The sequence below is a fragment of the Austrofundulus limnaeus genome, unplaced genomic scaffold, assembly GCF_001266775.1.
Source record: "Austrofundulus limnaeus strain Quisiro unplaced genomic scaffold, Austrofundulus_limnaeus-1.0 Scaffold72, whole genome shotgun sequence".
NCBI lineage: Eukaryota > Metazoa > Chordata > Actinopteri > Cyprinodontiformes > Rivulidae > Austrofundulus > Austrofundulus limnaeus.
In genome coordinates, this window is record NW_013952474.1 from 1276702 (window position 1) to 1291756 (window position 15055).

The window sequence follows — 15055 nt, forward strand, 5'->3', positions numbered from 1 at the left end:
ATTTGGTACATGATGTGTGCTCAGTTTAACTGTCTGCACAAGTCATAAACTGAACACCAAATGCTTCTTTTGTGATGCAATATTAGTCAAACCATATTAACTGAGATTATGTTCACCTTCATCCAACCATGTAGTGTACCAGCCCTTTAAACTCACTAAGAATACAGTTTGACAATCAGCCATAGTTTCATACAGAGACGCAGGTGGAGCTCAACAGGTATGTTTCTCCTCTCTAACTGCAGCATCAGAAAACTTGTTGTGTGTAAAGGACACACTGGATGGGGGTCTGGGGGTCCTCCCCCAGAAATTTTTGAAAAAAGTATAAGCTATTTCCTGATTTCTAGTGTATTTTAACAGGTTGTTAAATATACTTTTACTTACACAAATAAAGACTTAATTAGAGACAACTAGAGACAGATTCTTCATTAAACTAGTTGCATTGTCCTGTTTTTAAACTCACTTATGGCTCAGAAAATTAAATTAATGTACATAATGTGCCAAACAATGATGACACACAACTGCATGTTTCAAACTAAAATCATTAATAACTTTATCCAGTGAACAGGTGTAATTATGATAACAACCAACAGTGAATTTAGTTGAATGTTTGTCTTTTTTCTGATTTGATGACAGGTCCACTCATAAACTGACATGACATCATGCAGCTTTCTTCACAACATAAAATAACACTGTGCCAAACAACTGTGTTGAAAAAATAACTTTTGTCAGTTTCATCAACCTGCATGTAAATTAGGAACAATTGATACAAGGATGTTGGAACTGATTAGAAAGCTAATGATRGATGGATTGACAGATTTATTTACTGAGCTTTATTTAACCAGGAAAATCTGAATAATGAAAACTAATTTCTACAACTTCCTAAAAAATGAAAGTAATAAGCCTATCATTCTTATACTGGTCAAGATTAAATGAAACTGTTAATCATGCTGTAGATTATGTATTTAGATCAGTAACTTATTTCTTTAAGTTCACACAACTGATTAGAATGTACTCAAAATAACATTTTATATTTTCTTCACACCTGCCCATCACCTTCATCTCTTACCTGAGACACTCTGTCCTACCTGAGACCCTCTGTCCTACCTGGGGTATCGGACTGAAACTTTTAACCAGCTGAACAGGCCAGCCAGTCAGCAGGCAGACCACAAGAAACATCCCAGTTCTGTCTGTCTGGTCTCCCTGCAGCTCCTTCAGCTGTGTCTGGGTTACACACTTCCTGGTTGCTGTTGGGTGGACTAAACCATTTTGCGCCTCCAAGAGGGGGGCCACCAGAATGTTCAATATGGTGTGGACAGTAAAATAAAGTTCATTCTCTCAGTTTATGTTATCAATATATTTGAAATAAATTACTACACCAATTAATTGAGGGGCCCATTTCATCTGGGAAAAAATAAATAAAAAATAAAATCTGGACTTCCATGGGCCCCTCTCCCTTCTTGGGCCCTGGGTAGTCAGGTCCACATTCCCCCCACTTCCACACCCATGGGTCCAGGGTACGCAGACATGATCTCGTCACCACAATTTTGTGATGCTTGTGAAGCCTGGCATCCAGATGAAAACAAGTGAGCCACCTTTGAAATGGGCGCAGTGACAGCAGACCTAAGGGCACGACCCGAGTGAGTGAGGCCAGTTTGCCTAGCAGCTGCAGGAAGAAAGAAAATTGAAAAAAAAAAGTAATTTTGGGATGCACCTAGTAGCATGACATGAATTAGGAATAAAGACTTCTGAGTTCTGATGCATTTGTGTGTGCGGGGGTCATTGTGTTACTGCTCTGCGGTATCTAGATTCATTTATTTTTATTAAATGTATTTTGGTGCATTTAATCATAACTTTAAAGTTTACCATTGATATAAGAAACAATTTTCATGTTACGTAACCCCCGACACACACACACACACACACACACAATGTATTTTTGTGGGGGTGGGGTCACACAGGAGTCACCCACGGACCTTGTGTTGGACACACGTGCTATAAACCCTTTTTGTCCTCTGCAGCCTGTCTCTGAGCACCGAGCCCATGGCCATGCGGGTCCCGGTCCGCTGCGTCTCCGTCACCAAGGAGCAGAGCCACGTCCTGGTGGGCCTGGAGGACGGCAAGCTGATCATCGTGGGCGTGGGCAAGCCGGCAGAGGTAAAGAGCTCGCTGAGGAACTACATCGCTCAGAGCCTGGAGGGCTCGCCGCTCATGTCGTCCCCGCTGCTGGCCCCGCTCCGAGCTCGCTCGCCCACGCGCCTGCTCCACCAGCGGGACCAGCTGCTGTTCAGCCCTCAGAAACCGTAGCACCTCTTCTCCTCAGGGCCGGGCGCCACCCTCAGTTTGTAAAGTCACCTCAAGCTGACGCCGTCGAGGCGCAGCTGCTGTTAGAAACTAAACTGTGACGCCAAAAACAACTTCCTGTTCTGGCCTCAGCCCATTAACWGGGCCTGAGGTGTCGCTGTGAAACAAACTAATTAAGACTCCTGCAAACTAAAGCCATAAGAAGAGTCCAGTGCCATGATAGACTTTGATGTTTGATCCCACTCTCATTTTCACCTTTTTATTGCCTCACAAGTAAATCAATCCTCACATCCATCCTGTTTTGTTCTCTTCTCTTCACTTTTTTTTTTCATTTTCCATCCTCCCACCCTCTTCCCCTCTCCTTCCTCCTTCCTCCTCTTCCTTCACTCCTTCCAGATCACACGGAAGCTGTGGGGCTCCAGCAAGAAGCTGAGCCAGATCTCCACTGAGACCGAATACAACACCAACAAGGAGGACAGCAAGTGACCCCCCCTCCCCCCCTCCTGGTCCCTGAGTGCCCCTCCCCCCTCCCTCGCTCCCGTCCATCACCTCGTTTCCCTCAGTTCCTTCATTATTCCGCTCTGGTTTTACCCAAAAAGAAGGTTAGCAGCATTTTTTATTTTTATTTTTTTTGTGGAGTCTGGAGTTCTGAGCATCGCCGTGTGTTTTCATTTCTCGCTTTGGACCGACTGTACGGTGCTGGCGCCGTGCTTTCGCCACAGAACTGGTTCCGGCCTCTAGTAAATCCCCGTCACTACTTCCAAAACATCATTTTTCACAGCTCAAAGCAACACTGTAAATCTACTCGAGGCTGTTAACAAATAGTATCTTACCTGTTGTAGATCGCTCTTCAGACAACCTCGGTTTAGACAAAAAGTTTAACGAGCTAAAGGCTAGTCAGAGCAGACCACACTGTTTTATAAACCTTTACATTGTGGCAATGTTATAGATAATCTATGGTTATTTGCAAGTTCAATCAGCAGCAGCAGCTAGCTGTAGCTCTTCCTGTAGGAATACCTCTCTCAGAATAACCACAAACTTTTCTGTAAAGGTTCATAAAAACACGAGCTGTTTTGAAATGTTAGAGATCAGAGTTGCTCTGAGCCACTCTGGCCCTGGTTACTCGCTGACTAGCCATTAGCTCATCACCCTGGTCAGGATTAACCTCTTGTTTCTTAAATATTTTTGTTTTTTATCATACTGATAAGCTAACGGCTAGTCCAAACACAGCCAAAACCAAATCAGGTAGCTGCAATCTTTAAATYGTAAATTAAACGGTTTATGTAAATGCATTCTTCTGAAACATTTTCATCAGTTTTTAGTTATTTTTTAGCTCTTTGTATACATCAAATGTGTTCTTTGCAGCAGTGAGGTCCTGGCCTCCTCATGGACTAGCTATTAGCTCATCAGTCTGGTGAGAATTAAAGTACATTTTTCCAAACTGAGACGACTCAAAGCACCTTCTGCAACAAGAAAGAAACCATTTGTGAACTGATCAACTTCATATTTCTCTTCTTAAACCGTTTGTGGGACTTTCCTCGGTTGCCTCGAAGCTGCTGCCGCGCAGCCTTATGCAGTAAAATATCAACCACAAAACCAAACTCTACGCCTTTTCTATGTTTTTCAGTGAATAAACACAATTACATTTTTGTTTTTCTATCATATCTTTAGGTTTTCTGATAAATCAACACAACTTCCAGGCATCTTTTCTTTCACATTTGTCATTTTAATTTTTGTATTTATTGTTTTGTAATAAAAAGAAACAGTAAAATATCATTAAAACACTACATTCTCCAACTCCCTTCTGAGACAAAAGCACTTCTGTGCCTCGCTGAATGTTTTTAAGTTACTTGAATCTGTTTATTTATGAGCAGCAGTTTGATTTTTCTCAGTGTGGCACATTTGAAACATGAGTTCAAAGAAGGAGGAATTATTTAAGGGCTTTCGGCGAGGTTGGTKTTGGTAGCAATACGTTGTTTTTGTGCCTGTTTGTTCTTTTTCTTTGTCTTTCAGCAAGCCTGTTTCCAGTCTTCCTGCAGTTCAACACTCACTAATTCACATCTACACATTGTGACTGATTTAGTTTTTTTTAATTTTGTATGATTTGCTTATGTTGCATAGGAGATTTTGTGTTTTCAGCAGCGATGAATGACTTATTTTGCACCATAACTGCGTGAGGAAGTGTTTATTTTTAATTTCCAGTATTTTCTGTTTCTCCTCTGTCTACGGTTTTATTTAAACTTCACAGCGAAATTTACTGTGAAAGGTGCTTCAAATGTTTTGTTTTTTAAATTATTTATCCATATTTGTTCTTAAACCATGCGACCACTGTTTAGAGTTGCTCCACGACTGCAACAAACGGAGTGCCTTTATCCAGACTAAAGCTAAGCCACACATCCCCACAAATCAGCTAAAGTCAGCATTCCACACGTTCAATAGGAACCAATATTCAATTCAATAAAAATAATCCAAAAACTGCTTTTTGTTTTTTTTTTTTTTTTGTCTTGGCTGCATCCTTTGTGTCTGTCAACAAAATGTTTGTGTGTATATCTGTGATTATTTATGAATATAGTATCTATATATATATATATGATGTACAGCATGATTTTTATTTTATCATCCTTTTTTTGCACTTTCCAGGTACCAAAATTTTAACAAATTGTTTTAACTCGGCTCTCTAAATCTGTACAAACTGCTTTGTATACACGTGGAAAAATGATCATTAAAGTCTTGTCTAAATTAAGATWCGAGTCTGCAGTTTTTACTATAGTAAAATAAACAGAACAGATGAGTAAAATGGCATGTTTTATTTAAGGAGACACAAACGATGCGGTAGGTATCCCAAACTTGTGGAACATTTCACTGGATTTGGAGACGCATGTCTTGWTTCTGTGTTTTTCATGCAAAGATGGGAAAAGAGCAGATGGACGCCCTCTTGAACTCGCAGTCGGCAGCCGTCCACCAGCTCTCGCCTGGAAATATGAGTGGAGACAGAATTATTTCAGACAGTTTCCAAAACATGCTAAAAACTTAAAGCTAATTGTAGCATATCAATTCTTTGTTATATCGGATTTGTCAATTTAAAGTTGAGTGGAATACTGTAGTCAACATCTTACCTGTTGTAGATAACTTTTTAAACAACAGAAGTTTGGACAAAATTTGGTTCTGATCAAACAACTAGTTCGACATAGATTGTAACTGAGTTTAAAAAACACCAATATTGAATATTTTAAAGTGGTTGATGCTACATATTTTTATAAACTTTTACACTGACTTCAGTTTTTTTTTATTACACGGGGTCTAACATGGAGTTTTATGCTTATTTAGGAGGACAAAACACCTGTACAGTTACATACAACTGGCTGCTAGCATCACATAGTTTTGAATACAGCTAGCTGGCAGCGACATACACTTTCAAAAACTATTATTTGCTAGTACCAGATGGAGCTCCAATTACAGCTAGCTGCTAGCWCCGGAAGCTAGCTGTAGCAGTTCTCAGCCATGTAACATAAAACTGATAGTAAAGGTTTATAAATTTTCATTTAAATGAACCCCTGTGAGGTTTTTGAGGTTGGAGGTGTTCAAAAATGGTCCTTTAGCCTTTTAATCTTAAACTAGTCAATGTAGAGTGACGGACATTAAATACGTACTCATCCAAAACACCCTAGGCTGGCTTCTAAACATGTTTACACCAACAGCTGTGGAACTTTTGAAATTGCTGCTGTCTTAAGACAACTTCATTGTACTTTGGTTTCAGACTTTCTGTTTGCTGATCAGTCTGGTCAGAACTAGACTCTAATGTGAGATCATTCAAAACAGCTTTCTACAACATATAATACATTATTAACCTTTCCACAGAATTCCACTTTAAAAGAGATGAACACAGTGTTCTCAGGTACATAAATACTGGTATAGACATGTAGATGGTGTATTTCCTGTATTACCTATCTTAAACATCTCTACACAGACCGGCTTGTCTGTGTGGATGTTGGGGTGACCCGGCATCCAGTCAGAGTAACTCCATTCTGACCCGTCAACCCACGAGGCCTGTTGGTTCTGAAGTGTGAAGCATACGTACAATTAGGGCTGCATCATCATCACGATAACAGCCTGTGCAATGGGCATATCACATAAAATTTATAAACTGCAAATGGTTGGCTCAAATGTTTGCATTTATGCATTATGTCAACATCAGCCTGATAAACAAGTTTCAGATGTTTTTATTTATTTATTTTAAAAAAACTGATAGGGACCTTTTTAAAGTGACAGAGTTGAGTAGACTATTAAAACTATTTTTATTACAACACATTTTCAAATTATGTTCTGTCCTCTTCAAATAACTGAACAGAAACTGTTGTAACATTTTTATTTAAAGGTTTAAAGGTCAATGTTTTACCAAGGTAAGGATAATGTTATCTGTCATGTTGATAAGATATCTGATGACTGTCTCCTTGGCCTCCTTGTGGTGCCATGGTACAAGGCCAGTCTGCTTACATCACAGTCTCTAAACCCTTGAATCAAAATATTASTTTCCCTGGAATCACTTTTTCTGAGGTTCAAAATAAAAAACTTTCTAGACTCTTCATTTGAGGAGGTGAGTATCCAAAGCACTTGCCTTGATGATGGCTCCCAGCCAGGTCAACACAGGGTTACTCTGGCCACTGTTGGTCACCAGAGAAACTAGACCTGTATGCAGATCACTGTTGGTTATAGACGCAAGCTCAGCTTTGGGGGCAGAATTTCTGCACAAGGCCTGTAAACCAACAACCATAAAACTTAAAGGACTTTAAAAAATAGGAAGAACTTTTCTTGTGTCTTGATGTATCACCAGTCTAACCTGGGCATCTTTAAAGGCCAGTGGCATGGGGTTGAACTGGTAGCATTTATCGTTGATGATCTTGCCCYTACAGCGTGCTGCGTATGTTGGGTCTTCTGGTTCTGTCCCTTGCCTGAAACCAATCGGGATCTCCATTTTTGGTTCTGTTCCCTGTCTGAAACCTACTGCAATCCCCATTTTTGGTTCTGTTCCCTGTCTGAAACCTACTGCAATCCCCATTTTTGGTTCTGTTCCCTGTCTGAAATCAACCGGCATCACTGGTCTTGGTTCAGTTCCTTGTCTAAAATCAACTGGCATCACTGGTCTTGGTTCAGTTCCTTGTCTAAAATCAACCGGCATCACTGGTCTTGGTTCTGTTCCCTGTCTGAAATCAACTGGCATCACTGGTCTTGGTTCCGTTCCCTGTCTGAAATCAACTGGCATCACTGGTCTTGGTTCTGTTCCCTGTCTGAAATCAACTGGCATCACTGGTCTTGGTTCCGTTCCCTGTCTGAATCTAACTGGGATCACATGTTCTGGTTCCGTTCCCTGTCTGAATCTAACTGAGATCACATGTTCTGGTTCCGTTCCCTGTCTGAAATCAACCGGGATCACGTCTTCTGGTTCCGTTCCCTGTCTGAATCTAACTGGGATCACATGTTCTGGTTCCGTTCCCTGTCTGAATCTAACTGGGATCACATGTTCTGGTTCCGTTCCCTGTCTGAAATCAACCGGGATCACGTCTTCTGTTTCAGTTCCCTGTCTGAATCTAACTGGGATCATCATTTTTGGTTCAGTTCCCTGTCTGAATCTAACTGGGAGATGAGGAGCAGGGGGGTTTTCTTCACGAACCCAACCTTCACCATGCTTCTTTGCTGGAATGTCAGCAACTAAAAAACAGGGAATACTTTGGTTAGAAAGGTTTGTTTAAGTGAAAAATATCTAAATACAACCATCAACTTATAAATAAAATAAGAAGTGATGGACCTACAATGATGGATCTTTGGATAAACCTAATCATTCTTTAGGTTAAAAAAAACATTTATTATCCATCACATTGAGGGATTAAGTCATATTTATGGGTCTGAATCTTATTTGTGGCATATTCTATTTAGGATTTCTTAACATCATTTGAAAGACAAAACMTCAAACCATATTTGGAACACTGAAGGAAACTAAAGATAAAACTGYACATAAGTCTTGAGAGTCAGCTTAGCATTGACTTCCTGCTCACCCACTCTCCTGTCCATCTCACTGACGTGCTCCTTCACCAGACCGGTGTTCAGGTCGACGAGGAATTTCCTGGAGGGCTCGGTGCCTTGTCTGAAGCCACCAGGAACGGGCCCACGTGTGTCTGAATGTCCRGCACCCCGCAAGCAGTCTTCAGGGAGTTGATGGATTGATGGAAGTACTGGCTGTTTGGGGGCTGCGATTGGAAGAGCTTGGAGGCCTGTAAATAGATTTACTCAGATTCAGGTCCAGGTACATGACCTGCGTTTTGGTGCTGAACATCATTAAAAGCTAGATACCTATGTTTTCCTAAAGATAGAGTTAAAGCAACTCACAAAATATAACATTTACAAACCATAGTGATGACAGAAAATAAAAGTTAATAATAATAATAATAATAATAATTTAAATACGGTTTGAAAAACAATGTTCAAAAAGTAAAAATGTTTTCCATTTTATCATATTTTATTAAAAAGTTGTTAAACATTTGGATATGTTTTCTAAAAACTGATCAAATCAAATCTTTGATAGTTTTTAATCATGTAATAGTTTTTATATTAACTGTACTTCAACAGAATATTGTTCTTTAACTTTAACATCGTAATAAACCGTTCTTGTTTTCTGTACAGCCATAAAAGAGGTCAGTTGTTTGTCACAACAAGAGTTTGTTGTCACAGCAACAAACAATAACACTGATAAGAACATTGATGTGGAACAAAAACAGTACTTGATAGGTACAAAATGACTTGTTTAGGAAAGGTTTTAAATTTCCAAACAAATGTTAAAAAAGTTACGTTTGGTAAAAAAATTGTATTTGTCAACCGAGATTTTATTTTGCTAATGAGGATAAAAAAGTATTTTAAACATAATTAGGATTTGACCCAAAATATCTGAGCAGCAATGCAGGTATTATATTTGAGACAAGTAGAGAATCACATCGTCTGCAAACACGGAAAACTGCATTGACCTTGTGTTTGATTTAAAATTTTAGAAATTATTTTCTTGATTTGATGCTTCAATATTCATTGCTTATGTTTAATTATGTTTTTCTGTTTCATTTTATTCTTTCCACCATTTTTATACTGTTAATGACTGTACAGCACCTTGTGTATATATTTCTGTGAAAGGCGCTYAAGAAWTAAAACTTTACWTACTTACTTACTAAGATACTTGAGTTATCCAGATTTACAATCCTGCAGTTTAAAAGTGAAATTCAGTAATCCCTGCTGGAAGTTAAGACAAAGGTTCTTACCTGACAGAGTCAGGAACAGCAGGACTAACGTCAACATCCTGTAAGGTAAACAACAACAGTGTAAAGCTGTTTTCTCTCCTCTCGTCTTTTTATGCCCAAAGTCGACATCTCGTCAGTCATTAACCAGCTTCTTGATAATCTTTAGTATATGTTTGTGTCTTACCTGAGGCCACTGTGAAGAACTGTGAGCAGCTCGGAAAGACAAGGTTGCCCCTTAATATGTTCTCAACATGGTCATAAAGCAGAATTTATCACTGATTAATCCAACCTTCTCAAGACTCAAGACATACTGATATTTGATGAACTTTGCCTTCAAGTCGTGGCCTGATAAAGGTTTAGATGCAGTGATTGTGTACAGCTAATAAAGATGACCTTTGACTCCCCCAAATCGCCAAGAACAAAAAAAATACTCTAGTCCCCCACCCCTATACTGTACACATCCTTTTGTTCTGGGGTTTAGGAGTATGGGGAAGGTGAACAGCACTCAGGTTAATTGAAGAGAGCTCGATCAATATTTGTGACCTGGACTGGAGAGAAAAATCACAACACGGCGTTGRGGGCCACTAAAGGTTCCTTCACAGAGGCACAGCCATTTTATGGTTCAGGGGGGCAAAGGCAACCCAGGATACACAGTATCCAACCAGGATACTCAAAGCACTTCACACTACAATCTGTGCCCCCATTTACCCAGCCACACAGCACTCTGTCTACAAAGCTAATCCAGACTGTTCATTAGTCRGTGCTTRAATCACATTCATACTGTACACTGATGGGACACACATCAGAGGCTGTTGCGGTTCAATGTCTTGCCCGGGGACACTTTGAGGAGGAACCCCCAACTCTTGCATTGGAGGATGACTCCACTAACCACTCAGCCACAGCCTCCCCGAAAATAGAACCTCATAAACAGAAAAACATTGTTTTTGAGCAGCCARGAGAAAATTCAGTGAAGCCCCGCAAAGTCGTGTTTTACAGTTTTTGAACTGACTTTCTCAAATTTGTTAATGGATTGCTATATAAATTACAACATCCTCCTCTTTTTGTCCTTTTAGTCCCAGTTTTGGACATTTACAGTAATCTGTTTTTGTTTGCAAAAGGACACAGCRACAACCAAATAAAAAAGCTTTTAAAATAATTGGAACTGATGGCTTTACCCATTTTTTAGTACATGTTTTGTTCAACGTACCCCTTAMTATTAACGATTTACTTTTGACTTTTTTAGAGCAAAAAGGAGAAAGGTTGTAATGAAAGGACAACTTATGGCATTACTGTAAACCTCCGTATAAGTTTGTGGCTACAGTTATTTTTTCTTTAAAAATAAAATACTTTCATGGACACGTTTTTTTTCTTCTACCCTCATGGGGACTTTGCATTGACTTCCACGGTCATTTCTATAGCCTAACCCTGACACTTTAGACCAGAGGTTCTCAAACTGGGGTCCGCGAGAGGTATCTTGGGGGTCCTCAAAAAATTTCACTAAATTGTTCGTTTGGTTTTTATTTTTGAAAATGCATGGAGAACAATGAACTAATAAAACAAACATAATAAACTTRATAAAAATATATATTCCCATGGCATTTAGGGGTTGAAATGACAATAAATTATCTTTTTAAACAGCATGGGGTTTATGAGGGGGTCCATGGAATCTTTTACCCTTGTAAGGGGTCCCCAGACCCAAAATGTTTGAGTACCCCTGCTTTAGACTAAACCTAACCTCACAGGTACATGACTCAAACCCTAACCTAAACTCAATTCACACATCATATAATCAGTAAAATACCTTGTAAAGTAAGAGATTGAGCTACATGCATTGGTAATTCTTTTAAAAAATGTTTTTTTTTATTAGTGATGCCCACCCAGAACTTTCAGCCACCCCATTTGAGGAAATCTGGGTGCACCTCTGCTGCTTGAACTGCTTTTTTATGTTTATATCTATAGCTCCAACTACTGTATTATGAAACGTGTTTTATAATAAACGTTGTGAAGTGGAGGATAAACAACCACATGGTCAACCCACTCCTGTGAAATGAACTCATGCTGACTTCCTCTTTCAAACAGTGCAAAAAGTTCAAGGTTGTGAGTTTTGACGTTTGTTTTCAGTGGCCCCTTTAGCACGAGCAGCTCTGAAAACTCAAATTGAGCAACACTAACAGTTCTAAATACAAGTGACCCAGAAAAAAATGCATTAAAAATACTTTAAAGCATTCTAGGTAAATGATATTTTTTGACAATATCTGAGGTTTTAAATGAAAGCAACTGGCGCTGACAAAGAGGAGGATTTAAATATGACTCAGCCTGACACTGAAAATAATGGAGGACAACAGAGCCGTTTCATGGAAGGAGAACCTCAGMAGCCTTTTAGCTTTTGCATAAATTCCTGGGCTAGTATACTGTAGGCCTATATAAAATGTATTTACATGGTGTTAGCTCCTGAGCTAGTTTACTAAACATCAATATAATTTTATTGTCGCACATTATAACTTTTTTTGTGTTTTAGTCTCACCTTGAACCTTTTTTTGTGTCACTTCAGTAGAAAACGAAACCAAACATTGGTTTATTTAGTTCATTTGTTTCTTCATCATCAGTGACTTTTTTTAAGTGAAGAGAAAATAGAGACAGAGAGAAAAACAGAGAGAGGTAATTAGAAAGGTAGAAAGACTGAAATAGCGATTAGAAGTATATTAAATATACACCAACAAAACACAGGACCACACACCCAACATCTGTCCGCTCACCTGAAAAATAAATGGATAAATTCATGGAGGGCATATATAAATATATACACATACTGTACCCATACATACTGTATATAAAGATATACATACATACATGCCTACATTCATAAATATTGTCTGTATATACMCATAGACATATATACACACTCAGTGACCTGTCAGAACCCCCAGATCAGAGCACCTGTTTGTGAGCAGTTGTGAACATGTGTGTATATACAAGATTTTTCCAAGGGAATATTTAATAGTGACTGTGGAGGACCGAGACCCAACCCCCAAGACACGAGGCAGACATAGGGAAGACCAGAGCCCAAGGGCCCGAGAGGGATCCCGAGCGCAGAGCCCCAAGGGGCACCCGCACGGGAAGATCCGCCCACCCACCCCCCAGATCAGACCATAGGGGAGAACTGGGAGAGTCCCTCCAGCGACCACCCGGGGGCACCCGGGGCCAGCAGCGACAAACTCATGGGCCTCACCGGCACCTGCCATACCAAAGCAGATCCAGGAAAGGGCACAGAGGTCCGGGCCCCCAGGGCGCATCACCCCCTCCAGGCCAAAGCCCGACAGGCCCAGAGGCCCCGAGCCCCAACAGGCAGTCACCAGGCCAGGCTGACACACACCCCAGCGCCCAGCCCCAGACCCCGGGAACCCCCAGCATGCCGGCGGCCAGCCGCACACCCCACTGGGGGGCCGAGTAGCAGCAGGCCCCCAGATAAACCAGCAGGAGGGGCAGCCCAGACCACAGCCTGACAAATACCCAAACATACACAATCGCACCAGCCCACCCTCATCCTCACCCCCACTCAGTCAAAGACGTACAAGGACGCCACATTCCACTCATACCCCTGATACACACTCTATACCCCCCAGGTCCAGGACATGTACCCACCCCCTAATGGAGGCCGCACACACCCGAACCCAGGAGGTAGACCCAATCATTCTGAGGTGGAGAGGAGCAGATAGCCAAGGCCCGGCCCGGGCCGCACCAGGACACCCGGCCAGCCCCCCGCCGCAGAGAAGCCACACCCATGACCACCCCACCACACCGCCAACGACCAAGTGCACCCCCCCCCAGCCGTCCACCCCCCGGAACCCGGCAGCCACCCCGGCCAGCGGGCCACCCACAGGAACCAAGAGCCACACCTCAGGAGACCAAGCAGCACAAGGGAGGATGGAGAGCCAGCCCCGCCCCGGCAACCGTCCAAGCCCCGAGCCCACCCACAGCCCAGGACCGCACCCGGCGGTCTGCCCTTCTTCAGGACCCCCTCCCCAAATGGCAGTCGGGGAACGGCATGGGAATAAAGACCCTGACACCCCCCCACCCCACAGATGTACTGTTGGTGCATGTTGTTCTATAGAGCAATTAAAAAGGGAAAGAAGAAGAGGCAGAGGCCGGCGTGGTGCCAGTTTCCCCTCCACCACTACTCTAACCCAAAACCTCGAAGTCTCACCTTGAACCTATCATCAGCCCCAGAGTCATTACATCAGTAACAAAATGGAGACACACTTAAATGAATGGGAAAATGCAATAAACATAGTTTTTAAGTACTTAGATGTTTTCACATGTCCCACACAAGTACAACAGTGAAATAATGCTAAGTGTCCAAGTAGTCCTATTTTGATAAATAGGATTTGAAAAATCAGAATTGACCATGTATTCTGTAGGTTTTTTGGTGCACCAGGAATGARCCAGTAACCACATATGAAGGCCAACGAGTGCAGCTGCAGATCCATTTAAGGACAACATGTACAAGAAGTGGGATATCCTTTTAACCGATGCGTAATACGTACGCACGCACGTGAACAACCTCGGGACCAAACGTTTCGCAAAGCTTGATAGCGCGTAACAGGAAATGTGTATATCCTGCTTTCAAAATAAAACCAAAATAAAACCGCTTTTGATAGTACATTAAAATTAACCATTCTACGTAAATTTACTCCAACAATTATAAGGAAGAGATTAACTAGCAGCGAATTATTTGGGGTTTTCCACCAAAATGGGGCAGTGAAATTAGCTGATAGATCTTTTATTTTGAAGTTGTAAAAGGAAAAACGTGCGGCGTTTACTTGATCATAATAGTAGGAAAACCGACTGGATAAGTGAGGACGGTGGCCTGTAGTTGCCAGCTTTCTACTTGGCTGGTGTTTTTGCGGCTGYTTAGCCTTTTCCGACCCAGAATTTTATCAGCTGATTGATTCGGACACAGCGAGCCTTCTTTTACGCAATGGGACGACAGTGACAGAGTGACTCGTTGCAGCTAACACCAGCTAGCCGTGCTAAGTCGCACAACTTCAGGGAAGTCCTGCGGTGGGTCGGACACGAGAGAGCTGCCAGTCCTGCTCAGTTTCCTCACTTAGTTTTTATTATTATTTTTATTATTTTTATTATTGGTGCTCGAAATGGCTTTAGTAACAGCGGTGAGGCGGCTGGCCCAGGTTAGTTTAAGAGAATGTTCCCGGCGGAGGACGGCGGTGTCCTGCGGAGCCTGGCTGACGGCTGGTAGGAGCTTAACCTCCGGCACACAACCGCTCAGGTATGGAAATAACCAGGAAGCAGAGAGGTGAAGTTAAACCAACTTTTTAATGTTAGCACTTAATGGTRCTCGTGTCTAAAAGGTTAGATTTTACCAACAAATACATAAAACATTTGTTTTAGTCGTTTGACTTGGAGCAGAGGAAAGTCTGTGGGAGAAGGGGCGCTCCTACAGATGTTTTTAAGGGGGG

At 41.4% G+C, this 15055-nt stretch overlaps 3 protein-coding genes across 5 annotated transcripts in view; 2 read left to right on the top strand and 1 right to left on the bottom strand.

Moving 5' to 3' along the window:
* The window catches only part of nbeal1 (neurobeachin-like 1), a 57033-nt gene extending 52945 nt beyond the window's left edge, over nucleotides 1-4088 (top strand). For both annotated transcript variants that reach the window (XM_014010695.1, XM_014010696.1), the window contains 2 exons: nucleotides 2019-2154; nucleotides 2698-4088. In XM_014010695.1, the coding sequence (XP_013866149.1) occupies nucleotides 2019-2154; nucleotides 2698-2787 (226 nt within the window). In that variant the 3' untranslated portion in view covers nucleotides 2788-4088. The remainder of the gene's footprint in view (nucleotides 1-2018; nucleotides 2155-2697) is intronic.
* A 1005-nt stretch (nucleotides 4089-5093) lies between these two features.
* On the bottom strand, nucleotides 5094-10956 carry LOC106519150 (uncharacterized). 2 transcript variants are annotated; one of them, XM_014010697.1, is made up of 7 exons: nucleotides 9763-10956; nucleotides 9600-9637; nucleotides 8352-8567; nucleotides 7139-8007; nucleotides 6917-7054; nucleotides 6246-6357; nucleotides 5094-5273 (listed from the first exon to the last, which is right to left on the bottom strand). In XM_014010697.1, exons 2-7 carry the CDS (start codon nucleotides 9634-9636, stop codon nucleotides 5200-5202), a joined length of 1446 nt encoding a protein of 481 aa, XP_013866151.1. In that variant the 5' UTR covers nucleotide 9637; nucleotides 9763-10956; the 3' UTR covers nucleotides 5094-5199. The 2 variants fall into 2 exon arrangements, with proteins under 2 accessions (XP_013866151.1, XP_013866152.1); XM_014010698.1 differs by lacking the exon at nucleotides 9763-10956 and having other exon boundaries at nucleotides 9600-9691.
* A 3357-nt stretch (nucleotides 10957-14313) lies between these two features.
* LOC106519153 (adrenodoxin) overlaps nucleotides 14314-15055 on the top strand; it is a gene marked incomplete in the record, with an annotated part of 11170 nt that continues 10428 nt past the window's right edge. Inside the window, 1 exon segment of the mRNA XM_014010699.1 lies at nucleotides 14314-14867. Within this exon segment, the coding sequence (XP_013866153.1) occupies nucleotides 14732-14867 (136 nt within the window).